The sequence below is a fragment of the Gambusia affinis genome, linkage group LG24 (assembly GCF_019740435.1).
Source record: "Gambusia affinis linkage group LG24, SWU_Gaff_1.0, whole genome shotgun sequence".
Lineage (NCBI taxonomy): Eukaryota > Metazoa > Chordata > Actinopteri > Cyprinodontiformes > Poeciliidae > Gambusia > Gambusia affinis.
Genome location: NC_057891.1, coordinates 7,372,663 through 7,399,683, shown reverse-complemented (window position 1 = coordinate 7,399,683; position 27,021 = coordinate 7,372,663). Strand labels below are relative to the sequence as shown.

The window sequence follows — 27,021 nt, the reverse complement described above, 5'->3', positions numbered from 1 at the left end:
AAGGAAATTTGTGGGTATGTTTTCTCTCTCATTATCATGGCAAATAGAAATAATTTTGGTAATTCTGACTTAAAACAAGAGAAATTGGCTCTCTTTTAACTTCAGACAGTGATTGAAAAAAAGGTGCATGTCTTCTTATATGTACACTTCTGGTTTCAATTATATGCGTATGCTGATGGCAGCAACAACTATTTTTATTTTACTAAATTGTAGACCCCTGCTGTACAATATGTCAGGTTTCAGAGATGTCCGTGATACTGATTGGGCCCGCTACCCAAGTATTGGAAACCTCCGTTTTGAGGCATGTCCCTGATGACCCATGGGAATTTGGGAATCACTGACATTTCTGCTTATACCTCATTTTTGTCCAAGTGCAGACAATATCCGTTTAATTATTCAGCAAGTAGCCTTAATGTGTGGAAATGGCTATGATTGACAGAAAATGTAATTACGAGCGTAGCACAGAGTCTGTTAAAATGATGGTGATAAGAAGGGGAAAGGCTGACGTAAGGTGATGAGATTTTGCTGTTTGACGCCTGCGCGGGATACACTGACTGGAACCATTGGAGAGATTAGCATGAAACTGTGAATGTAGTGCGCAACAACAGGACGCCATATTGGCTCAAGTTAGGCTACAAAAAACCGTGTGTGGGCCTTCTTTTCTTCGTGGCCATTTTGGCTCTGGAAAGACCACTTGTCTGGTCGACAGAGGGAGGAGTCTGGCATTTCTGGAAGTCGCGAAAAAAAAAAAAAAAACAGCCAGGCAAAGCCAGTCAGCATCTTGGGAAGCGTAAAACCCGAGAGCAACGAGTGGGTTTTTTTTTCTTCACGGTACAATTTTAATATTCTCCAGCACAAGCGGTCTATGCAACAGAGAAGGCTGTGGACATGGTCGCGAAGGGCTTCAATTTGGGCTCGGGAAGCTGAAGCACACTGCAGCCCGAGCTCATAGCGTTTTTTCGGTGGGGATAAGCCATCTGTGATACACCAACCGGTGATTCTGTCGACTGCTAGCTCCCGTTAACCTAGCTTGCTAACCCTTCTCGAGAGTCCCGTTAGCTTGCGGCGAAAGGCAGCATCTTGGGTCGGAGCACGGGACGTGTCTGTGGATGCTGCTGCGGGTGCAATAATCTTCGCCAGTGGGGTACACACCCGAGGCAATGCTAAAAGGGGTGTTCTTCTTCCAACGACCGAGGAAATCTCCACGCCCTGGGGTCTCGTCTGTGGTTACGGCTTAGCCAGCCCACCAGGAGCGGAGCTCGGGAGAAGGTGGGGCCGAAGACTGACAGCCTGGGTCGCCAGCTAAATGCGGCTAACCGGCTAATTCGGTTTATTTTAGTGGCTATTTGTGTTCTCGTTAATTTTTGTTTTTTAGGGGTTTTGCGTTAGCAGCTGCGTGTTTTCCCGACACAGCAGTAACCTCACTTGACAAAGAAATTAAGCTGACATTGATTACTTCCAAACCCCGGTGGGTGGGATTTCTTCTGGAGAGCATCCCAGCTTGCCTCGATGACCATGGCGGACGACGACGTGCTGTTCGAGGATGTGTACGAGCTTTGCGAGGTGATCGGCAAGTGAGTATTTTCATGTTCAGATGGATTGCAGTCATATTGACACATTCGCCACATCTGTTTGAAACATACTTATGTCTTGGCGCACAGGTGTACTAGGCGAAAGGTTAATTGAACGGGTGAGGTTGGATTTATAACATCTTCACTGGTTTTAAAGCTACCATGCTAGGGTGTATTTTCCTTGCCATTAAAAGACACACGGTGACGGTGTAAACATATATGAGAAAAATTCAATGTTTGTGTGATGCACACAGAAAAACTTTCTATTTCTGCTTTATTTATATTTGGGTCAATGACATCACAAGAGGCACATACTTTAGAATAGGAAAGAGTGTGCTTCTACTAAGCCTTGTGTAAATTTTTTTTTTACTATATTCTGCTTGGATCAGCAGAAATTATTTACTAATACAGTGGCACTGCATACAGTTTGGGTTACATCTACTTTAGCTTACCCAAGCAACTTTTTTCTCCATTTTCCCTTTTGTGTTCTCTGTGTTTTTTTTTAAATATATATATAAAAGTTTGACTCAAAATGATGGCAACTCTTTCTTTTGTTGCAAAATATTAGCTGCAAAGGACTAGTATCTTGATTTGCAAACAATTCCTGTTTGTTTTTCAGTTGACAAACAATGTTCAAAGTGGGTTTGGTTGATTTTACAGGAAAGTGTGTCTAGTAGTTTAAAGATGAATGCACAGACAAAGGCTAAGGGGTGAATAATGTTCCAAGAGGAGTTTACAAGCCTAAATTGGATCATTAGTCTGATAAGATCTTGACTTGCTGGTTCATCCTCTGCAGTATGTGTTTTTCTGTTTTTACTTGAACCCTGTTGCCATTTATTGCTATTAATGAGGTACACACACTTTTTTTTTTGTAGGTTTATGCATGAAGTGCAACTAACCAGTTAACTTTTTCAGTTTTTCGAGCCCAAAGCAGCCTCTTGTGCATTTCTCCACGCAGTCTTGAATAACCCTGAACAGACAAGTCCTTAAATTAGCAGTTTTCTGTCTTTATGGTGAGTAAAGTAATACGAAACTGTCTCTCCTCTAGTTGCTGCTCACTGCTGGTCAGATGGTTGAAAGAAGGAAGCTATTCTTTCCCTCTCACTTACATGAAATCCAAATTTTGCTGCTTGGAAATATTTCCAGCATCTCTGCAGGCAGAACCCGAGAAGGTAGTAATTAGTGGTGACTGATTAATCTTCTATTATTAGCTTGCTATACTTGATACTTGCTAAATTATTTGGTGCAGTAAGCACTGGAAAAGTACCTCTAAATTTAGTTGGTAAAATAACGAATAATTGCAACGCTAAAAAAAATTGTAGTCGTGTTTTCAGAGTAAATGTTTAAAATGAAAACAAGACACTCAATCATGTTGTACATTTTTGTTCTAAAGTTTGATCAACTTTTTTTTTTTTTTTTTTTTTTTTTTGCAAGCTTATCTCGTAGTGGTCTAAGCTGCGTTCCTCAAGGGCCAGAGTCCTGCAACTTTTACATGTCTCTCTGCTTCAGCACACATGGCTCCAATATTAGTTCATTAGCAGAGCTCTGTAGAGCTTGACTTCATGCTAGTGAGGCAGTTTGGCTGTTTAATTCAAGCGTCTACAACAAGGGACACATCTAAAGGATGCAGGTCTCTGGTCCTCAAGGAATGCAGTTTGTGACCACTGACGTAGAGCTATCAAGTTTCGCTTTTCAGTTCTGTCCCTAGATTTTTACAACCTGAAAATTGCATCATTCTTTTTTTTCTCTTTTTTTTTTTTCCCCCTCAAAAGAGAAACCAAAATCTCATTAGTCCATGTTTAAAATTGATTTCAAGCCTTTTATGTAAGGAAAAATATCAGTTTTTCCAGCTTTATTCCCGATGACTAAATGCTGAATTTGTCCACCACTATCCTGTTTTTGCAGGTCAAAGAGTCTGTAAAAAATATCTGAAGTGAAATGACAATAAATACTTTTATTTATGGTTTAATAAGGGTAAACTATGGATTGAGAACATTTATTGTCAAGGCTGAATAACTACATCTTCCAGGACTCGTTTATTGATAATGTGGCACAAGAGGAGAGGAGCCGCTACTTTTCTGGGTCATTTGAGTAGATAATAACCTCTGCATTTGGTGTACCAAATCAGAACTTTATGCTGCACTATATAAAACCATAAACTGCATTACATTATTGTTTTATGTTCACAGGGGCTAAGGAAATGAGCTTATTATTTCTGACAAGTGGCTAAGAACCTTTAACGTTCTCTGTAAGTTAGAAAACAATGTATCCAGCTCTCCTAATCTCAACATGAAAATAACACAGAATGAACAAAATAGGAGAAATATCAATCGCATTTCTGCTTCTGAAGGACAGATGGTGGCCTTGCTTTTAAACGTCACACACTTTGCTCTTAGAATCCTAAACAAAAGAATGATGTGTTTAGAAAAATGCCACTAAATTTAGAGTTCTTAGTATTGAATTTGTCAGCAGAAAGGAGGAACAGGGATGGAGGCACCCTTTAATAAAGGAGGTTAAGGGTACCGAAACCGGAAATGAATGTTTTTGTTCCGTTTCCTCCTGCAAGCATCGAGGGAAACTTCTCACTCTAGATTAGAGGGCCATGAAAAGGTTGTCAAAGACACAGACCTGCACTTTTTAAAACTGGATCCAAAGACTTCATCTTATCTTGAATGGTGAATGTTTGAAATTAGCCAAACTAGTCTAATCACTTTTATTAAATGATAACTAGGGATGCAACAAACAGTTTTGTTTATGATCAGTTATTCTATCCATTAATTGATGAATCAAAAAAGGCACATTTTAGAGATTGTTCATTTGATCACTTAGGGTTTGTTTTTAACTGTACAATACATAAATTAAAATATGCATATAAACAAATAACTCGATAGGAACATTTTATTGCCTGAAATGCAACAACATAGAATTTCTTATTCGTGTGTATTTAATTTAGTTTAATTAATTAATTATTTTACAGAATTTGAACTAAGTGATGAAGAATTCTGGGTAGAACACATTTACAAAGAAAAAAAAACAATTGAAATCCAAATGTGTATACATGTATTTTTATACAGTTTTGGCTTAATTACTGTGTTATTATTTCAGCAAATTGCCTTTTTTCTTGGTATGAATATTCCAGTTACTGATTAATCGATATCTAAATTAGTTGACAGTTATTTTGATAATCAAATAATCGTTTCAACTTTAATGCTACCATCTCAATATCCTGGCAGTAGAGATGATATTTCATGGCAACACGTCCCAGCACTGCTAATCCAGCTCAGCTGCTTTTGCCACTATGGCTGTGCGGTTAGAAAGCCACATAGAGAGACGTTTGAGTCTCTGTTGTCTCCCCTCCCTGTTTATTTGATTGTTAGACTCTCGTGTGATGCTTTTAGTGTCTTATGCATCTCTACAGTTGAGTAAATTCATCTGATTAAACAAGTGAAAGGTAGTACAAGTACAAGACGATGGCATGGAGGACCAGAGTCCTGCCTGAAACTCTCTGTTTTGCATATCTCAGTGCTTGTAGTTGAAATTTGTCATCTCGACTGATCAATATGTACATAATATCTGCATAAACAGCTTCATGTCATCCAGGTGTTGTCACACAGTCCAGAACAATCAGTAGAGGAGGAGAATATGTCGTCATCCGAGGGCCATTTGAAGCTTTGTTGGAAAAAGTGAAATGTCAGATTAACGTCAAAGAAAAGAGCAGAAGATCCCTCTTATCCACTCAGTTTTCCTTTGGTGGATCAAGTGTGTTGAGCCCACAGTCTCAGGATGTGTTTCGGCTAGGAGGAGGGGATCACTTTTCCTCAGTAGGGGGGTGAGGGGGAGCTGAGGGAGATCAATGGAGACAAGTGGAGCTGGGAATGTGATGGCCCCGTGGCTACGGATATAAATAATGCTGGGAGACACTGCGGCACTCCGCCTTGTCTTTATCTTGTATTTTATTGACGCCGCCTATAGGTGGACGTTACGGCAGGCGGACAACGTTTAAAATGAAGCCAAATCTCCCAGTAGTGACATCTTTTTCTTGTCGAACAAGATTCCCAATTCTGAGACTCATCAAGTATAGATTAGGACTGAAACGATTAATTGTGATTAATCGATTTATTAAAATGATCATCAACTAATTCCCCACTTTATTGTCAACTAAACAGACTTAAAAAAAAGGACATTTGCTGAAAGAACAAAATACTCAGAGACGCTCTCTTAATGTTAATCAATAATGTAAAAATGAATCCAGGAATCTAAAAATGATCAAGAATTCACTAAAGGAATACTTTGTTGTTGCATTTTAGTCAATAAATTTGTTTCCTTATTAAAAAAGGGAATTGATCATTTGGCATCTTTTATTTCCATTATTGTATTAAAAATGGTGGTTAAATAAAGAAACTGCAGAAAGTGATGAATCGTCAGAATAATCGATTAGCGAAACAATCAAAAGTTGCAGCTCTGCTGTAAATGAGATTAGGAATATAAGATTCACCACATGCTTATTTTGAGACTTCAGCTCCAGTGTTTGAAAGGCTTTGGGGTAATTTAATCAGTTTTATCTGTAATGATTGTATTTGAATTGGGCTTTGCTTGTCAAGAAGCACTATTAGAGTCTTTATTTGCGCCCTGCGGTGCTCATTACAGCCAACAGTATTATGCTGTGTGACTCAATCCAACCCAATGAAGTGATCAGTCCTCTGGCTTATTGTGAGCTGGTTGATAATAATAAAGTTTCTTGTGAATATTCTAGACCCTTAAAATCTCATTGTCTTGTAATTGTAGCAGCAGTGGCATTTCCTCATCCAAAACGTTATTTATTTATTTATTTTTGTTGTTGTTTTGGGGGGTGGTTACGAGAAAGCCCAAGTGTTAAAGGTCCCTCATTTGGCCACGCAGACACCTCCGTCTGCCGAGGCGCGTACAGCTGCAATTCCTGCTTAGATCAATAAAGGATCGCATTACTGTCTGGGTCATGTAGCCTTCCGCTTCGCAGGGGAACAAATCAACACAAACCCTCCTCCTTAAGCAAATAAATCAGGTTCCGCTTTTCTTTCTTTGGCTTGAAATACTTGCATATGAACAGTTTTAATAGCGATTACAAATTCAATGATTTGGACAGTTATTTGCAAGGGGTTGCCCTTGATGCAAATTATGTCACATTTAGCAGCTGCTTAGACTGGAGCTTGTTCCAATGTTGCTTTTAAAAAGTCATAAATATCCCCTCAGATTTTCCAAACTAGGTCTTGCATTACACTTTGTGTTTTTTGTTTTTGTTTTTTTGTTTTAAATTATTTTTGAAAATTGCTTTTGTTTGTTTGTTGTATAAGTTATAATAAAGGAATAAAACCCATGATGCTGAGAAGCATTAAGGAGTTTCAGTATTTGGCCTGTAGCTGTTCTAGCACTTTCTACATCGTGTAGGAAGGCGCTGAAGTTTGTGAAACAAGGTGTGAAGATATTTGAGTCTCCAAAGCCACTAAGTTAAGATGACAAAGTTGATTGCTAAACAAGTTGTTTCTCAGCAATATTTTTAAAAGCAGGTTTTGCTCATCAGTGGTCAAGTCTTAAATGAAACTAAATTTTAGCAGAAATCCTGTGAGAAACTACAGAAAAAATGTTGGGATTTAATAAAATGTTTCCCTCCATGAAGCAGACAAGTGATGCAATCCAAGCAGCAGGCCGCCACCTCAGCCTGATGTTTGCCGACTGCTGCTGTCGGTGGGATGTGGGTGTTTTGCGTGAGCCCACCAAGTGCAGCTGCAGTGATGTCAGTAATGGCATGTGCTCCCCCACCCCGCTGCCTCTTTCCCCCCAAACACTCACTCCCTAGGCTCATTTCTGCACGTCTGTGCTTCCATCTTTGCGAGGACACTTGGCTCTGTGACTCTATGAGGCTTGGGTGATTGGATAATTTATTTATTCCAGATGATGTGATGAGAAATACGGCTTTATTTATCGGATTAAATGAGCATTTAAATCAACCCAGGTTTGAAATGAAGTTTTGATTTATGGGCCGTCAGGAGAGAAGAGGTGGGTGCAGGAAAAGCCGACGGGTTCGTCCTCAATTGTGGTTATAGTGTTTATGAATACGCTGACAGGGTTTCCTGTGTGGATTTGGGACAATTATGGGGATTTTACATCAGGATTGAAAAAGAAAATTATTAGCATTTTCTATTCCATTGTCTAATTATTTGGGTTTTCCTTCTTGGTGTCCACTTCTCCTTCCTTACTCAACTTATTTCCTTCCTCATTTCCTCTTTGTTTCTACCTTATTTCCCTTCCTTCCTCTTTTCTTGTATCCTTTCTTATCTTATTTTGTCTTTGTGCCATTCCTTCCTTCCTTACTTTCTTTATCAGTCCTTGTGACCTTCCCTCCTTCTCTCTTTTCTTCTTTGAGTCCTTCCTTGTTTCTTTAGCTCTCTTTTTTGTTTCCTTCCACACTCTGTTTTTTATCCATGCTTCCCTTCCTTCCCTGTCTGTTGTCCTTTATTTTGCTTCTCTTTTTCTTTTTCTCTATCTTCCGTCCTCATCTTTTTTTTCTCCTTTCCCTGGTCTGTTTTTTATGTTTAAGGCCTACCTTTTTCTCGGTACTATTTGCTTCCCTTTTTTTCTTTCTGTGAGTTTCCATTATGAAAATTTGCCGCGATGTGTAAACATCATTAGCAGGATCAGACCCTGAGTTTGCTGAAAACATTGTTTATTTTCCGATACATTTTCAGAAGCAAATGTTGAAGCTATGAGACGTTTTATGTTCAGAACGTTGCAGCAGTTAATCTTGCGCTGGAGCAGAAAGTTAAGGCTGTCCTGTGATTGGGAATAAATGTGTTTTGTTAAACCCAGTTTGGAATCACTCATGCACCCTCCTCCCTGTCAAACACCTCGCAGCTCTTTAATAATAACAGGCAAACACAGCTGCTGCAGCACATAAACCCTGGAGGGCAAAGGTCAGGAGGAGGTCAGGTTCTCCTCGGGATTCCCGCTGACGTTGAGGGAAACCACGTTGTTTTCCAGACGAACATCCAGATGCTGCCATTGCTAGTTTTGGTGGGTTGATCATCGCAGCAGATGTGAGCAAATCCACTGTTGCTCTCACACACTCAGGTTTTCACACACAAATCCTTTATTTTAGGTTTTGTAAAGGTAGTAGTGACTCACTCTGTTTTTTTTGTTGTTTTTTTTGTTTCTTTTAAGAAATATATATCAATAAAGCAAAACCTGTTTTGAATAAAGTCAAAAACTACTTTGCATACCTCATTGTCCAGGGTGTGCATCTGATAGTAGACTCCATTTACCACTTCCGCTGATATAAGCAAGGGTTTTATTGCTGGGATAAAATAAATTTCTAAAGAAATGAATTGGAGTAGTTTGAGAAATCTGGTCGTTTCTGTTTCATTGCTGCTTGTTCACATAGCAAGAAGTTAGTGACTGAATCTCTTTGACGGATTGTCTCTGATCTGCTGCTGCTGGCAGAAACCCTTTACCCTCCGTTTAACTCTAAAACACTCCAGCTGACTGCCAAGGGACGCATTTCCCCCCTGACCGGTCTGATAAATTGTCCGGTAAACAATAATATTCTTGTTTTAAGATCATTTTCAATCACGATGACAAAATTATGCAAGGTTACCCAACTTTCATTTTGTAAAAAAACACATCATACTTGAACTGGTAGACCCTCTAAATAACTAGAATTAAACCCGGCAACCAAAAAACAAATAAAATGAATTATGAAGTCTTTATGATGTCTTCTGCCTTGCGAAAAGATTATGTGGGAAAAGTCTTACTTGCGCCAGTCTCTGTAATAAAACTTTTATTTTAGACTTTGCAGCTGCTCCGCACTATAATTCCCACTGGCATAAGCGCTGGAGGCTACGTAGCTTAGCTAACCGCGCTACGAACAACCCGGAATATTCTTAGAGACAACCCACCAGTGTGTGTGTCTGTGTTTTGCTTTTTTTTACGTGGGATAGCTACACTTCACCATGTGTGACTTTGACTAATTTGGGGCGTTTGCGTTGCAGGGGTCCCTTCAGCGTGGTGAGGCGCTGCATCAACAGGGACACGGGCCAGCAGTTTGCCGTAAAGATTGTGGACGTGGCCAGCTTCACCTCTAGCCCCGGCCTCAGCACAGAAGGTGAGAAAACCAGCAGGAACGACTCCACGGTCGCTCAGGTTTAAGGAATATTTCCAATCATTTCAAACTGACTCTTTGGAAAGATTTTAAAAAAAGAATAATTGTAGATTATTCCCTGTGCTTTTGCGTAAACTCACCCACCTGCCTCTCCTTGTGGGCTAAAACAACAGTTGGGAATAATCCACAAATACTCTTTGGCTCTGATATCAAACATAACGACCCGCAGAGAGCGAATAATCATATTTTCACAGAAATAATTCAAGCAGAACGTCCCACAGATGAGGTTTATGTCGAAATGTTCGTTTTTGTGCGACACAACGTGTTTCACTGTGCAGGTTTGTCAACGAGGGAGATTAAAGCTAAGATCAGAGGTGTGTGTGTGCGCGTGTGCATGTTGGTGGCAACGTTGGCATCCATCATGTGCCATCTGCGACGCCCCAGCCAGAGACGAGCCCTGCAGCCAGTAACAGCAAGACAAGGAAATGAACTAAGGGAGCTGACGTGGAAAATGTTCACGATGAATGAATTCACCTGCAATTTCTTACCTAAAATACCGATTATTTTACCAACTTCAGCCATGTTGGATTCATTCAAATGTCTGATTAGTCGGGTGTTTTCTATTTCTGATTAATTTGATACTTGTAGATGTAAAAATTCTCAAAGGTGATGAATTAAAGTTTTTTTCTTTTTGCGAAGGAGGGTTTCTACAGTTCTCTCTCCTTTTGGGTTCAGAGGTGGTTTTCAAGCTGTTTGATCTGCTTTCAACAGACCAAAGATTATTTCATCAGGTAGTTTGTTTAATTCAGGCAGGTGTGAAAGCTCGTCCGGACTCTGGTTGTAGACCAACAGAGAAAATTGTGATCCGGCTGAAAATATAGCTCTTAGTTTAATTAGAGTTGAACCCGGAAGCGGTTTGCTTTCAGTGGGAAAGAAACAATCTGTCCCACAAACCACAAAGAGAAGCTAACATCTCCAATATCTATAAATTAAAGATGTGTGTGTGTGTGTGTGTGTGTGTGTGTGTGTGTGTGTTTTGAGGATCTAAAAGCTTTAAGAGGGGTCTATACAAATATAGAAGGACATTGTAGTCCCTTCCTATCTGTCTTTTTTCATCTAATTCAAATTTAGTAATCAATTAATTATTAACTGGAGTATACAAACTCAGAAAAGGCCATTTGATGAAAGAACAACATACTCAGATCAGTAATTACAGCTAAACTGTACCAAAATATATACATTTTTCATTTCCTATTAAAAAAATATTTTCCTGTAGATATGTTCTATGCGTTTCTGATATCGAATAAAAAAAGACTTAAGTGATTTACATAAAAATTCAGTAGAATGTTTTTAACCTCTTTTCAGAATAATGTAGGGAGTTATCAATACTAAAATAGTTTTTGTTTGCAGCCCTAATTCAAATGGAAATTAGAGATTGGTAGCAGTTTTTTTGTGATTAAATGTTACATCGGTTTGCTATACTCACCTGCTGCAATCTGCTGACCAGGCGGTTTGGTCATCATTCAGTAAAACAGCAAATCCTTCCTGTGGTCCTATGTATGAAACATTCATTAAAGGCCATAATTGAAGCTTTTACTGTAAATCTACAATTGCTTTATTACTCATATCAGCAGATGAAACAGCCAGATTGTCAGCCGTGTCAAAATAAAGTTCAAAGCGAACATTACGTAACACGGTCTGGCCGAACCATCCGTGGAAGATTCGGAACGGGGCCAGAGGACGGCATCGGTTCCTTTCAGTGCGCTCCAGGCCCCGCGTGGACATTAGGCCGCATTGTCCTTCTCGACAACGAATAATCAATGAGACGGCTAAGGATGAGATGGAGAGGAGGGGAGGGAATAATTGAAGAAAAGGGTCTCTGTAGTTGTGGGATGGGGGAAACACAGTTTCTCTGTCTGTTGCATAACGTCGCTGCTCCGTCACGACACAAACGGCCAGGAAGTGGAGTGTGTAAATGGGGGGTTTTATGAACTCAACAGGAACACATTGTCAGTTTGTTATTGCAGTTTCAATCTGTCATAACCGCTTCACTCAATGAAATGTTATTTATTGCCCTCTGGTGGTGACATAGGGCAGTGACAGATTTGTTCGGTGGACTATTTGATGAAAGCATAACTTTTATTTTACATCTTTCCAGCCTTTAATCTCAGTTTATCTAATAAGACTAATAATTGAAGTGAACTTTAATCTTTAATTTCTCTCTCCCAGATCTGAAGCGAGAGGCCAGCATCTGCCACATGCTCAAGCACCCTCACATCGTGGAGCTGCTGGAGACCTACAGCTCTGACGGCATGCTCTACATGGTCTTTGAATTGTAAGAGTTCGCTTTAATCAAAACGCCAACTCTGACGAAGCAGCGGACAGCTTTTTCAAAAACACTAATAGATCCGTATGTTATTACAGATATGAGTTATGGTTAGTGGGACTGTACTGTACATGTATGAGTCATGAACATTCAGCTGAGAAATCCACCAATAAAAAGCCACAAACCATGCTAATTCTACTGAGTACAAATAAATGGTGTTTGTCATTTCCCTCTACCAAAAAAAAAAAAAAAGCTGTACATTGTGTCATTTATACAGCTGGTGGCAAGCTTGGCAAACCATAGGAACTAAACATTTAACACACTTGCACAACTCAAGATTCAGATAAGAGGTTCTGTCAGTAGATTAATTTGATTCAAACTTGACTGACAAGGTTTTATTACAGCATTGCAACTGGGATTGAATTTCAATCCGTCTATAAGGATAAATATATAAGTGATATAAAAAAAATTATTACACCTATTAAAATTCAGTAAACCCCTGAAAGGTGTCTAACTCCTGTATTTTGTTCAGGCAATAAAATTAAAAATATTCCAACGTTTCCCAACATTAAAAGGTCGTGGTATATTTGTCAGGTTGAAATTAAGAACCTTGCAGGAACCTTGTACTAGAACACTTATTTTTATCTTCCCTTCTCGCACTGATGAATGTTTCCTTTCTTTCCCAGCATGGATGGCGCCGACCTGTGTTTTGAAATTGTTAAGAGGGCCGATGCTGGGTTTGTCTACAGCGAAGCTGTGGCCAGGTAGGAAACAAGAAATGATTGCACTTAAAATAAAGTGTGTGGCTGCCCTAAATAAGTCCCCCCTGCTTCTCTTTCTGCTTTTTTTTTTCTCCATGCAGCCACTACATGAGGCAGATATTGGAGGCCCTGAGGTACTGCCATGACAACAATGTGATTCATCGAGATGTAAAGGTGGGATTTAGTCAGCGGGTAAATCCAAATGAGAGAAATAAGGTGCCGAAACTGCAAACAATCCTCTTGGGTAAAATCAAATGACTGCTGCCAACTTTGACCTGACGTTGATCTACACGTTGTTAGGTTAAATAAAAGCTTTATTTAATATGTCCCTATAGAGCACATATATATGAAGAATTGGAAATCTAATTTGGTATTAAAAAGATTTGACATTTTATTTTTAAACCATATCACTCAGCCCTACAAATAACACTGGAACTTGTTGTTCTTTTTCCTTTTTTTTTTTTTTTTCAGTTTTATGAATACTTTTATGAGGCTCCTTTTTGATGCCAGTTGAAGTTTTGTTTTAGTAAGAGGATGCATTTTTTTTAACCATAGGTAGTCATATGTTTTCCATTTTAAATTGTGAAAATAAGTGGGAGAAAACTTATCTAAAAAAATGCAAAGAAACAATAAAAACACAACCTCATACGTTCTTGGGTCAAAGCTTTTAACAAGACCAAGTACGAATGAAAACAAACAAAAGAAAACAAGATATTGTTTAAAAAAAAAAACCCAACAACAACAGTTCTGTCTCAGCTTCAGTGTGGCTTGGCATTCTGCCTTCAGTGTTCTGACAATCTTGAGGAGCTTGCGATCACTGGAGACCAGCAGGAGGAAGTGTAGTTGTCGCTTCTGTGCGACGGAGAGTGGCGTTAATGACACAGACGCTGGTTCTAGGTGTGAGTGAAGGGTTGTTGTGGACTTGTCCGGGTAGAGCCAGCGGTGCGGACCCTCGTCTGTAATCTATGGTAGAGCTATTCAGCGCAACATCTTGAAGGTATTGACATCTGTTGCAGAACCGGCGTCCAAGAACACGTAGAGTGGTTCTGCGCACTGAGCCGGACAACAGAAAGTACATGACTGGATCCAAGCAGCTATTAAAGGTGGACAACAGGAGCATGATCTCGTTGATACTGTTCACCATCCCCAGGTAGGTGGAGCATTCACCGGAATTTATTTGGGAGTGGATGTACACCGGACGGAAGATGTGGTAGGGCGCAAAGCAGACGGTGAACAGAAAGAGGACAAAGAAGGACTTCTTGGCGGTTCTTTTGTACTTGGATGCATTGGGAAGCTCTGGCTTCTTCTGCGACAGCTGAAGCAACTTTGAGGCGATTTTGGCGTGGGAGATGACCATCATGATGAAGACCAGCCAGAACAGCACCACTAACATCGCATTGAGGTAAGCCTTCCAGGCGACATTGCGGCGATGCCTGTACTCAAAGCATTGGCCGCTGAAGTCTTTGTCCTCCTTTGTCACGGCCATCGACATCGCCCCCATCAGAAAGATGCTCCATATGGTGCCACACACCACCCAGCTCCAGAGCTGCTTATGCCCACATAGCCTTCCCCACAAACTCCTCCTAGCAGTGCCTCTCCCTCGCAGCCTCACGTACCTGTCCAGGCTGATGAGTCCCAGGAGCAAAATGCTTATGTACATGTTCATGTAGAAACCGTTCCCCACCAGTCTGCAGGCCACCGTCCCCAGCACCCAGTGGTCTCCCTTGAGGTGATAGAACACCCTGAACGGCAGGCACGCCAGCAGGACCAGGTCGGCCACAGCGCAGTTGATGAGGAACACCTGCACCGAGTTGTGCTTGGAGTGGAGGAAGAGGAACACCCACAAAGCGAACAGGTTCCCCACAAGCCCCAGGACAAAGAACAGCAAGTAGAAAACTGCCAGCGGCAAACGGAGCGAGGCGCTGTCCAACGTACAGTTTGGTTCAATTGTGGCATTGGGGGAAGAATATGGAGTGATTCTCAACATGAAGGATGACACTGATGGAGATGCAGTAGAAAAGGAAGCGTTTGGAGGTACAGAACCCGCAGTGAACGGTAGCAAGGTCATGGTGTGTCAGTTCTGTTGAATTCAATGATGTTCAGCAACACGTTCTGCAAAGAAAAACATTTTGACATGTACAGAAAAATAAAACTGCTACAGACATGATGCTATGAAACCAATGTGCAGACAGGTGAGTAATATGTCAGCTGGATTTCCAAAGTTCACTCTAATTCTGTCACGATAAGGTTAACCATGTCTGACATTAAAAAGGGACTGCACCCTGCAAACTTTGACCTCCAAGTACAGCACTTTTTATAAAATCACTCAGTTTGAGTCAGTCTTCTTGAATATGGAGTTTTATCTAAGACTTATTTGAAAGTGTACAAATGAGAAATGGATGTTAATTTGATGCTAGACTCGAATAGAAGCCATACACTCACCATTAATCCTCCTCTCAAGCTCAGCTTAGCTCAGCTGTGGTTTTCGGGTGCCACAAGACATATGTAGATGTGCAGCTGAAGAGATCCCTCAGACATTTTTCTCCATCGATTTCTTTAAAAAAGCAACAAAAAAAAATCCCTCCACCAGAACAGACTTGGCTTGCAAACCGAATAGAAACTGCTGTTGAGTTCTCACTGTCTTCACCTTTAGCTGCAGCCTTTAAATGAGTCACTGCAGCAGCATATTTGTTCCTTTCCCTTTGCCCTATCGCCGATCTGATTGTACATCTGTCAGTCCTCTCGTCGCTGTCTCTCTGTTCCTCTTTGGCTCTTTCTGCTTTTCTTTATCTTGCAAAATCTGTCAGCACTGTCCACACCCTCTACTCCTCCTGTGCTACTAAAAGATACAATACGTACAGGAAGTAAAACCCACCACGACTCCGTGTCCTGGTTCTCTTTCATATGATGCTTTTTCTATGCATTTCATTTCAGTACTATCAATTGCATGAACTGGGACTCTCTTATATTATCTGGTTGCAGCTGCAGGCAAAAAAAAGAGAGAAGAAAATCAACAGTGCATTTTTAAAAGACGTTTTATAAAATGAACATTTAAAATATAGGGAAGTGAGTGAGTTCACACTTTGCAGTCTTAAGCGTATTTAGAACTTGAATATAACTCAACGGCTTCCTTGCGATACATTTTTTTAGTGTGCTTGTTTCTAGTGAGATTAGGAACTCTGCTTTCCACGTGCCAGAGATTAGAAGGGAGTAATTCCATGCACATAATAATGCTACAAGGCAAAACGAATATTTCATGAATAAATATTTTATAAATACTACCAGTACTTGATCTCATGGTGAATTTATTGTGCATCCTAAACCACACGGGGTCAAAATTCTAAATCAAACCCCTATAAATGTTTGGCTAATTAATTTTTGTAGATGTCACCAAGATTTTGGCATAGTTTTGCTGGATATTTGACCACCTTGCATAGCAGAAATTGGTTGAGTAGATGTGATCGACCACTGTATGCATAAACAATAGAGGTAAGACTTGAAAGACTATTATAAAATCTTACTTTTGCCCATTTTTTTAACCATTCTAAAACTAGCTTTGATGTATTTTTGTGTTCATTAAAAAAAGTTATCCAAAACCCACCAAGGATGAAGTTAACAGTAAATCGGTGAAATACCAAAGTCAGGGTGCTGATTTAAAGAAAATGTCAACTCCAAAACACCATTTACGTCATCTGACATTTGCGGTTGCTCACGACTATGAGCCAAGTGCCTCCTGGAAAACAATTTTTATTTTGTCATGATGATAAAATCAGTGAGTCAAGATGAGGGTTTAACACATTTAAACATAGTAGTTTTTCACAGGAACAGATGTACACAACACACAAAACTAACTTTGATTGCCTAAAACGGAGCATATGAATTTCTGATGGAGCTAACTAAATGCAGCATGTTTCAAGACTATTGAGAATTTCATATTTATCCCAAAATAGGGAAAGTGAGAAATTAGGAATTAACAGTGTCACACTTTAGGTGTTTAGCAGCACTTGAGTGCAGATGTAGCCATTTCTTAAAACTGAAGTATGATGAGAACTTATGCTTCTACAAGGCCACTATTTACATCACCTTGGGAAATTGTATCCCTAACTTTTAAAGTCAGTTTGACACATTGAAACCTGTGTATGTTTGTTCTGTTTGTAATTTGAATTTTACCAAAATCTCACTGTTGAAATTGTAATGAGCCCCTTTGCAGTTCATAGTGTTTAACCCAGATCTCTTGGGCTAAAACACGACACAACCCGACATTATTGGAGATCCATTTGATCACATCTTGACATCAACATGGTGCATCATCTGGTTTAAAAGGGCATCATGGTAGCATTATGTCTATGCACAATCCTCATTTTGTCATTGTGAAACTAATGTGCAAAGCATTTGATCACGTAAGAAATGCATTTCTGCACGGAGCCAGAAATGCAATGCTCTGCACGTTGCAGTGAGCTAGTAAGAAAAATTTGGTTTGCTACTCTCAGGTTTATTTTTTTTATTTTTATTTATTTTTTTATTAATCCATGGTCTTATTTAACCTTGCTGCAGTTTGACTTGTCTTCATGTTCATTCTCTTTGATGTGTTTCTTGTCTTCCTCTGCAGCCTCATTGTGTGCTTTTGGCTTCAAAAGAGAACTCTGCTCCAGTGAAGCTGGGAGGATTTGGAGTGGCAATCCAGCTGGGAGAGTCTGGTTTAGTAGCTGGAGGTACAGATCATCACGCCTCACCGTTGATGTACACACGCTTAAAAAAAAAGAACCAGTTTAGAGCTTATTTGAGATACACATACACGCAGTTAAAGTAGACATGTTAACAGTTTATAACCCCCTAATCAAGCCTTTTTTAAGAGCAATCTGAAATCGAAACAGAAGTATCACTCGTGCAAATTTAGCAATCGTGACTTATTTTCAGCTGCGGTCTGAATTTCTGTGGAGTCATGATAATGCTCGATGCTGATATAACTTTTGTTTGTAATTGTTCTATTGAGGATAGAGTAATTAGACGACAGACAAGTTGTGATTTAATGAATTATTCTGGATTTTCTCTTTTTACTACATGAACAAAATCGTAGAGAAAGGCTCAAAAATGGTACATAGACCCTGACTAATATTTGATCGTCAGCTGTACACTTTTGTAGCTTGTGGTGCATTTCTAACTTCACAAGTGATGTGGCTCGTTTCCTGGCACAGGAAGCAGCCCCCCGAATTTAAAAAGAGATAGAGTTGGGTTTTCAGTTTCACTTTTAATCATTTGATGCTTGACTGTCAATCTTTTGATAAAATAAAATTGTTTTGAATGATCAGAACTGACTTCTGCTATGTGTCAAAAAACCTAAACGTTGAATTTGGTAACAACTGCACAATGATTCTCAACACTGTCAACTAGCTTAGAAATGGGAAATCAATATGGCAAAATGAAAATATTGTGTCTGTGCCAAGAAAACTACCAGAAGCTTGTACTTCTTGAGCTGCAACTTGCTTTCATTCTAAACAATATGCATTTCAATTTCATTGTAATTGATCACATTTGGCTGATTAAAAACTCCTGCAAATGTAAATGTTCCTGCTGGGGAAAAAAACAAACATCTTTGCATTTCAGTCTCCTCGACTTCCTTTTCGTCTTTAATCTGCACGAATCGACTCTTCTTAAGTTAACCAGACAGGAAAACTGAAATGGCTCATTTTGTTATTCTATTGTGGTTAACGTGGTCTTTAAAGCAAAGCACCTCTCTGCAGAGAAACAATCATTGCATTTTCTGTCTAAACTCAGGCTAGCTAACCCCAACCAGTCCATTTGTTGCAGCTGTTGCACTTTCACATCCTCTACAGTTGTTATCTCTTCACAACCTCTGCCTCTGATTTCATTTCCACTCTTGATTCCTCGTGGCGGTGTGTCTTCCCCTCCCGTCATCAGGTCGGGTCGGCACGCCTCACTTCATGGCCCCGGAGGTGGTGAAGAGGGAACCGTACGGTAAACCCGTGGATGTGTGGGGCTGTGGGGTCATCCTCTTCATCCTGCTCTCCGGCTGCCTGCCTTTTTACGGCACCAAGGAGCGCCTGTTTGAGGCCATCATTAAGGGCAAATACAAGGTAATGCAACAATGTTCAAAACGTTTGAAAATGTCATAAACAAAGAGTCACACTAGTTGATGTTAAAGTTACACAAGTCACTGGCCTATCATTATTTTGCTCATTGTCCCGTAGCTGTTCAAATATGTCACTTGAGGAGGCCATGGTTTGATTTGGTTTTGTCACGTCTAAAAAAACAAAACACTTAAGAAGACAGATCAAAGCTGCAGTGTAGGTGTTAGAATGAAAAAAATCAGAGGCCAAACATTTAACCTAGACATAACCGTACCCACTCCGCTGTGGAACTGTCGGTCTTTCTTGGTCAAAGTGGACAAAATTGTTTGACTCAGCTGTAAAATAAATATCAGAAAATTGTGGTGTGTCTTTGCATTCAGTCTCCCATCACTACCTTGTTCATTTCTAAAGATCTGAGTGGTAGGAGATCTTCTTTAAAACATCACTTTAATTTTTTTTTTGTCTATATTTTGGTCTGGACCTTGACTAGGCCATTCCCATACAGTTCTATGATTAGCCAAAGCAGCTCTAGCTCTGTTTGTAGGGTTGCTATAAGGTTATGATATAGGGTGAAGTTTTGCTTCCGTCTGTATTTGGACTGAACACCGACCATGATGCAACTATCATAGACACGATTTCATAATCATGGTGATGGTTGTGAAAGGCAATTTGTTCTGTTTTTCACCATGTGAGGCCAAAATTATGATCATTTGAGCAGGCAAACTTCTTTCGCATGTTTGTGGTTCTTGCGGCGAACAAAACTTCTTCTTATTGCTGTCCAAGAGTCGCAAACGTTTTCAAAATAGACTTTTTTTTTTTTTTTTTTTTTTTATCCTTGTCTCGGGGACAAGTTTCAGGTGATTCTGAACATGTTTGTGCAGATGAACCCTCGCCAGTGGGCTCACATCTCTGAGAGCGCCAAGGACCTGGTGAGGCGCATGCTGATGCTGGACCCTGCAGAGAGAATCACAGTCTACGAGGCCCTGAACCACCCCTGGCTGAAGGTCAGCCACAGACACACACACAGCTCCTGGTACAACTGGTGTTAAAAATGTTCTTAAATCAAGTCAGTAACTCCAAAATAAGAGTAAGGCAGAAGGAGGAAAGGTTAGCTTTTCACAGGCACCTTTCTGACACGAGTTCTTTTTGATGCTGACTCAAAAAACAACACTTCCTCCCGCTCACAACCACAGCGCTGCTTTCACATCCGTACTGCTGCAGCCTCATCTGCTTTTTCTCTCTGCGCGTTTCCAACTCTAGGAGAGGGACAGGTACGCCTACAAGATCCACCTGCCGGAGACGGTGGAGCAGCTGAGGAAGTTCAACGCCAGGAGGAAGCTGAAGGTCGGCAGACTGCTGAATTTGAAGCCCAGATTAGAAACTAGCAGGATCAGCGTGATTGGTGATAAGAGGAACTGACACCTCCGCTGTTCTCCTCAGCTGCCTTCAATAACCCACATTTAGATTCTTGGCAAAAGCTTTTCTCTGAAAGAGTTAAAAAAAAAAAAAGTACACCCTTTTGAGGTTTCATACACCACACACACACGAGGGTCTGATCAGGTTTCATGTAATGCCCGTTTGATCTGCCGTCTATTTCCCAGGGTGCAGTGCTGGCTGCTGTTTCCAGCCACAAATTTAACTCCTACTATGGGGACCCTCCAGAGGAGCTCCATGACTTCTCAGATGACCCCACCTCCTCAGGTAAACCACGCACGGCAAATGTGGCCACCTTATCTCTGAACGTTCTCCTTCTCCCTATCATATACACACCGATGTGTGCAGCAAATAAAAACAAAACATCAATGTTGACACTTCTGGTTTCTGCCCTGGTCAGCTGTAGCAGCAGAACTTCCCAGTTTTAATGGAGACGTATATGTTACGCAACAGCCTCACTTCTCTGTCTCTGCGTCTGACTTTCACTTCCTGCAATAAGAAGACTCTGTATTGGTATATTGAAACCTTGTGTGTGTGTGTTAACATCTTGCAACAAAGAGCAGGCGTGTTTTAGTGTTGCCTGATGAATGGCTCAGCCGTCAAGCATGATCATCCTGCTGAGGTCGGCACTCTGTAGCAACCACACTTCCTTGAGGTTTATTTTAGCTCCTGCAGAGCTTTAGACAGGTTGACCAGCTCCAGATTCCTCTGTTTTTCCTCAAACTCTAAATCCACATTTTGCAGCAAACCTCCTCTAATATTAGCCTCTCTTTTTGTGGTGTTCTTTTTTTTGTTTTTGTTTTTTGTTTTGCTCTGCTCTCTGTAGGACTGCTAGCTGCTGAAAGTACGTATCCCCCTCCTACCCATCCTTAGTGTTATCATAGCACCACTTTGCATTATAGATGCATTTTCCTTCGTGTTGGTGTTGAATGATGCAAACACTAACTCCATCCTCCTGTGTCTCCCTCAGCGTTTATTTTTCTGTCTCCCTTTTAAGAAATCTGATTTTTTTCTTTGATTCCAAATGCTTTCCCTCTGAACCATAAAGATGATTTGCTGTTTACACGCATCTTTAGAAAAACTTATAGGACAGTATTCATCAGTATAGATATGAATTTGCTTTATTTTAATCATGTGATGCATGTAAACACACATGTACAATGTTTTCATACTGTTACTAATGAGTAAATTCGCATGCTTGCTCCTGCTGTGTTTTTGGTTTTTGCCTAAAATGCAACCCTGGCGCTACTTCATTAAATTAGACTTCTTTATATTTCCTCTTCAGCTGCATTTTGTGCTAAATTGTATTGTAAACTTGGGGAAAATGTTGATCTAACAGAACGTTTTTAATTAATTAATTTTACTTTGTTCATCTAACATCATCCATTGCAATGCCACCTTTAAGCTGAGTTAATATATGTGACTGGATACATTTTTAAATAATTGCTCTTTTGGAGCTTTGAATATAGCACCTTGTAAAAAGTATTCATATTTCTGGAACTTTTGCACAAAGTATTTGCACATCGAGGTCAGAGGTTAGCAACCTTTGCAATTCAAAGAGTCACTTTTGACCTCACTGCTATAAAGTGCAATTTGTTTGTAGCTGCAAAACAGGAAGAAATTAAATACACATTAAATGAAATGTGTAATTTTGAAGTGGACCTAAAATGCTTGGTTCATAATAGCGAGAAAAAGAAGACAGCTGATTGAACTTTTTCCATAAATATAGAAAATGAACTAATATCCACAGCCCATTAATAGCTTGAAGATATTTTTAAAGGCTTCTGTTGGTATTTTATGCTTGAAAACATAGAACATAAAATAACTTCTAAAATTACATTCTCTTATTGCTTTCACTATTAAAAACACTTCTTCTTTGGTTTTACGAGTCACACGCGGCCATTACGTAGCAGAAAATGGCCTAAGCCGAAAGGCCAAGCAAGCAGACTATTAGAGAAGCAAACAAGAGAAAACTTTAGCTTGAACTTCAGAAGTCTTTAGAAGGAATTATTTCTTGTCATACAAAAACAGTTTTTAATACATTAATGTGATAAAAGTTCAAGGTGTGTGAATACTGTTTGATGTAATCAGCTGCTCTGTGCAGTTTAAGGTTTATCCTAGAGGGTGTGTGTTCCAGAATCCATATATCAGATCCCAACTCTTTCCTGATTTATTTTCCACATATTTTTCTTGAGTGTACTGCCCACTCCCCTTCACCCAAACTGTGACTTTTTGAAGTGACTTTCCTCTGACTTTTCTATTGACGCCATGTACCGCTGTTTCTCTGGTTTTGCTGCATGTATGGGCGATGCAGCAGGTACTTGGGGGTTAAATAGTTTTGTATGTGTGTTTGTGTGTTTTTCTGTGTTGTGACTCCTTTTGTGCTTTTTTTTTGTGTGTGGCACTTTTTTCTTTTGCTCGTTTGTAGATGTTGTTGCAACCTTTTTGTCTGTGACTAGATGTTTGGTGTTTTCGTGTTTGTCTAGTGCTGAATGCTCTGTATCTTTGTGAATGTTTATGTTTGGCTACAGTCTGGATGATGGTATAATGCGTGCATGCATGTGTGCTCAGGGGCAGTATCGCAGGTTTTGGACAGTTTAGAGGAGATCCACGCGTTGACGGACTGCAGTGAGAAAGACATGGACTTCCTGCACAGCGTCTTCCAGGATCAGCACCTCCACACCCTGTTAGATGTGAGTTTTTCCTCTGTAATATCAAAACTGTCCACTAGATGTCAGAATCAATCAGGAATATGTTTAAATTGTTGCTTGTGTTGCTCTGCTTGGGCTCTATTCTCATCATCATATTTTTCAGCTGTATGACAAAATCAACACCAGGTCGTCCCCTCAGATTAGAAACCCTCCAAGTGACGGAGTGCAGAGAGCCAAAGAGGTGAAGCAGTCGATTTTCACATGCTACTAATTTTATTGTCAAAATGCCACAAAATAACACACCTAATGTCTGCGCAGGTACTGGAAACCATTGCCTGTTACCCGGAGAACATGGAAGCCAAGGAGCTCAGGAGGATCCTCACGCAGCCGCACTTCATGGTGGGTTCATTTAGTACAACATCCACTCCTAATTCTCAAAGAGACCCATGTTGCGTTGAGTGGTGTGTGTTACTGCGACCCGGTGTGTCAGACGCCAGGGCTCTCCTGACAATCCACACAAAGCTGCTTAGCACCTGAGCTTGGCGAAGCCCCAGTGGGTGATAGGTGCATGCAGAGGAAGCGACGCACAGAGCGAGTCATTCGGCGCTCTGCTGTAAACCTGAACACGGTGTGCTTACGTTTTGAGGTTTTGTCGTCAGAACCGCCGTGATAAACGGGGGACTATTGTAGGGCCTGAACAGACCTGAGGCGGACACTGTTGAGGCTGGAATCTGTGAAGAAATCAAGGTAGTGAAATGGCGTAGTGGCTTGTTTTTAACTGTTTATTCAGTCGTGTAGATATGTGGTTAATTTTTGTAAACTGTAAGGCTACTTGTTGTATTACGCTGCTGTGGTGGCATCATAAGGTGTGTCCCTGTGCTTATCCAGTGTGTGACACTTACCAAAGCCGTCACGCTTCAGATTTGGTTCAATCCAATTAGGCCGCTCTGCTCTCTGACCCAAACAGACTCTGGTTGTCATCCCGACAGACATTTGACCTCTGTTGCTAACAGAGTGAATGCAGAAGGATTTAAAGTGGCAGCATGAGGAAAAACATGCCTCTGCAAATGTTAGGATCTCTGATTTCTCATTGATGTAGTGAGGCAAACGGCTATGAATTGGAATATCCGCTTGTTACTCTGCGATCTCAGCCTTTTGGATGATCTCTGCCCGCCCAGGCTCTGCTGCAGACCCACGATGTGGTGGCGCACGAGGTTTATAGCGACGAGGCTCTGAGGGTCACCCCGCCACCCACTTCCCCTTACCTAAACGGAGACTCCCCAGACAGCACCAACGGGGACATGGACCTGGAGAATGTGACCAGAGTCCGGCTGGTCCAGTTCCAGAAAAACACTGACGAGCCAATGGTTTGTAAACAGAGAAACGCATGTTTTACATTTCATCAATACGACCTTCTGTTATTGACCTCTGTTCCTCTTTTTGTTGTAGGGCATTACTCTTAAAATGAATGACCTCAACCACTGTATTGTGGCACGCATCATGCATGGGGGAATGATTCACAGACAAGGTATGTGCTCATTAGAGTTCATCCAAGTCTTTTCAATCTGGATCTATTTTAATTGCGTTTCTTTCTCAGGGACGCTGCATGTTGGAGATGAGATTCGAGAGATCAATGGCATCAGCGTAGCCAATCAGACGGTAGAACAGCTGCAGAAGATGCTGGTACGTCATATCACCCAAGTTAAATATTTAAAACGGTATTTGTCCAGCATGATCTATAGAATGAAGTGGGGTTTTTTAGCACTACGTGTTGGAGAAAATCATTTTCTGTGAGAGTAATTCATAAGCACCACAAAATGTCTTGGTAAGAGAAAAAGTTCTGTAAATTGTTCAGATAAATTTTAGAAAACATAAGTTTCAGTCCCAGAAAATAAATTTGTAGTTTTATCGAACCTCCTAGAAAGTTTCAGGCAAGTTGTATATCTAACTCTTATCTGCAGGCCAAAAAAAAGCTAACAGTAGTTAGCGGTTAGCCTATGTATTATGTAATGCTACCAAGAAGCGGATTTGCATATCTCAGTGACGATAGTGTTGTCTTGTGCTTTAATGGTGAAATAACGTAATCTGATCTCAACAGAGGGAAATGAGAGGCAGCATCACTTTCAAGATTGTACCCAGTTACCGCTCCCAGTCAGTCTCCTGCGAGGTACGGCAGACAGAACGAAGGTTTTCTTTCTTATGTCCGACGGGGAAACAATTCGTTCTTTTTGATTTGCTGTTGCAGAAGGAGTCGCCAGATTTGTCTCGCCAGTCACCTGCAAACGGTCATGCTAGTGTCACCAGCTCCATCCTGGTATATTTGACTCTCATTTTCTCTCTTCAAACATGTTTTATTTTAGAAGGATACAACACCTTATGAGAAAAGTGTATCAAAATAAAAGCATACATTATCTGACAGCATATTTTCGTTCCCTCTCAGGATTTGCCTTCGACGATTCAGCCCAAAGGCCGTCAGGTGAAACTCGCTTGTTCTATCTCAGCACAGCTGCATTCTAGTCTGTCGGTTCCCCTCCTTGCCTTTCAAATCACAATTTTTGTAAATGTGTACACATGGCAGGCTTCTTTGACTGTATTCCAACATCACACACACAGACGTAGAAAATGCAGTATGGATATTTGTACATAACATCCTCTTATGGGTCCCCATCACACTTCTTTTGTTTATGAGCGCCAATTTTCTTTTTCTACTGCATGATACATGTGTGTGTGATGCTCTCAACCCCTTAGATCTCCAGACCTGCCATCAAGGACAAATTGTCCATCAAGGTAAGAAGTAAAACCAAGTGGACCCCTCCCCCCACACCGTTTTTTTGTAGAAGTAGATCCCAGCCCCCATTTCACACTGCACAGTTTGGTACGTCATCACAGTGTTGTTCTGATCCCGTGCTGCTTCACAAACCTTCACTAGTGGTCGTGATAGGCCACAAACAATTGGTGCACACGCCATCAACACAAACGGACACATCCGCAGGCAAAGACGCAGAACAGCTCGTCGTACAATCATTTCTGTCCATGTGTGCGCTTCTCTTCCTGCTTCAGCTTATATACACCTGAGCTTCCAGTACCTTTCTTTCTTCTTAACAATTTTGCTTTTTTTTTTTTCTTTTTATATGGGCAGCTTTGCAAACCCTCTTCTCTCATGGCTGCAGGACCTTTCTGTGCCTTGTCAGTAGGTAAAACACTCGGTTTTCTCTGTGTTGCGCCCGCAGATTTACGTACGCGCTCAGTTTGAGTACGACCCGGCGAAGGATGACCTTATCCCTTGTAAGGAGGCGGGCATTCGCTTCCGCGTCGGCGATATCATCCAGATCATCTCCAAGGACGACCACAACTGGTGGCAGGGAAAGCTGGAGAACACCAAGAATGGCACGGCCGGCCTCATCCCTTCGCCTGAGCTGCAAGAGTGGTGAGAACAATAAAAAAAATAAAAAAAATGTCTCGGCAATTCTTTAAAAATGTTTAAAATATGTAGACATAAATTGATGTTAAAGTTGCGTTGCTTTTGTGTCTTCAGGCGTGTAGCGTGTATAGCGATGGAGAAAACCAAGCAGGAGCAGCAGGCCAGCTGCACCTGGTTTGGCAAAAAGAAGAAACAGTACAAAGATAAATATCTGGCCAAGCACAATGCAGGTAAGAAAAACAACTACCACATTTTAACTTGCCTGAATGTTCATACAATAATATTATTTAAAGACTGTTGGTAGTAGTAGTGAAAAGTTTGGCTTGTGAGACAGGATTTAACCTCTTTGTGCTTCTCAGTAGTGCCAGTTGTTTTAACAATGCAGTGAAGTACAGCAGGTCCAATCACATTGCTGCATTTAGAAACGGTTCAGACTGCATGTGTGTTTTCCCTCTGAATGTCCTGCCGAGTTTTTCAGTGACTAACAGCTTGTGCTGTTGACAGTTTGTTGTTCATGTGTTTTTAGTTGAATTGTTGTTCTTTTATTAACCCTTCCGCTCCAACCCCTTTGTCCATATTTCATGCTGTCTCTTACCCAATGAAATGGCTGCATGTAAGTAAAGTTCTGTGTTCTTCC

At 40.7% G+C, this 27,021-nt stretch overlaps 2 protein-coding genes across 10 annotated transcripts in view; one reads left to right on the top strand and one right to left on the bottom strand.

The window, feature by feature from the left end:
- Nucleotides 1-498: 498 nt before the first annotated feature.
- LOC122827184 (peripheral plasma membrane protein CASK-like) overlaps nt 499-27,021 on the top strand; it is a 31,137-nt gene continuing 4,614 nt past the window's right edge. Inside the window, exons 1-24 of one of the 9 annotated variants that reach the window (XM_044109818.1) lie at nt 503-1,269; nt 1,376-1,574; nt 9,593-9,705; nt 11,932-12,037; nt 12,715-12,792; nt 12,891-12,963; nt 17,399-17,501; nt 18,709-18,884; nt 19,760-19,882; nt 20,139-20,222; nt 20,480-20,579; nt 21,139-21,156; nt 22,881-23,005; nt 23,127-23,204; nt 23,282-23,362; nt 24,142-24,330; nt 24,413-24,491; nt 24,561-24,646; nt 25,062-25,130; nt 25,209-25,277; nt 25,404-25,439; nt 25,712-25,750; nt 26,194-26,390; nt 26,499-26,614. In XM_044109818.1, the coding sequence (XP_043965753.1) occupies nt 1,510-1,574; nt 9,593-9,705; nt 11,932-12,037; nt 12,715-12,792; nt 12,891-12,963; nt 17,399-17,501; nt 18,709-18,884; nt 19,760-19,882; nt 20,139-20,222; nt 20,480-20,579; nt 21,139-21,156; nt 22,881-23,005; nt 23,127-23,204; nt 23,282-23,362; nt 24,142-24,330; nt 24,413-24,491; nt 24,561-24,646; nt 25,062-25,130; nt 25,209-25,277; nt 25,404-25,439; nt 25,712-25,750; nt 26,194-26,390; nt 26,499-26,614 (2,203 nt within the window). In that variant the 5' untranslated portion in view covers nt 503-1,269; nt 1,376-1,509. Of the gene's footprint in view, nt 1,575-9,592; nt 9,706-11,931; nt 12,038-12,714; nt 12,793-12,890; nt 12,964-17,398; nt 17,502-18,708; nt 18,885-19,759; nt 19,883-20,138; nt 20,223-20,479; nt 20,580-21,138; nt 21,157-22,880; nt 23,006-23,126; nt 23,205-23,281; nt 23,363-24,141; nt 24,331-24,412; nt 24,492-24,560; nt 24,647-25,061; nt 25,131-25,208; nt 25,278-25,403; nt 25,440-25,711; nt 25,751-26,193; nt 26,391-26,498; nt 26,615-27,021 lie in introns of all 9 variants that reach the window. The other 8 variants (XM_044109820.1, XM_044109819.1, XM_044109826.1 and 5 more) reach the window with 8 other exon arrangements.
- LOC122827185 (probable G-protein coupled receptor 34) lies at nt 12,885-15,670 on the bottom strand. The gene is made up of 2 exons (XM_044109828.1): nt 15,232-15,670; nt 12,885-14,901 (listed from the first exon to the last, which is right to left on the bottom strand). Exon 2 carries the CDS (start codon nt 14,855-14,857, stop codon nt 13,604-13,606), a length of 1,254 nt encoding a protein of 417 aa, XP_043965763.1. The 5' UTR covers nt 14,858-14,901; nt 15,232-15,670; the 3' UTR covers nt 12,885-13,603.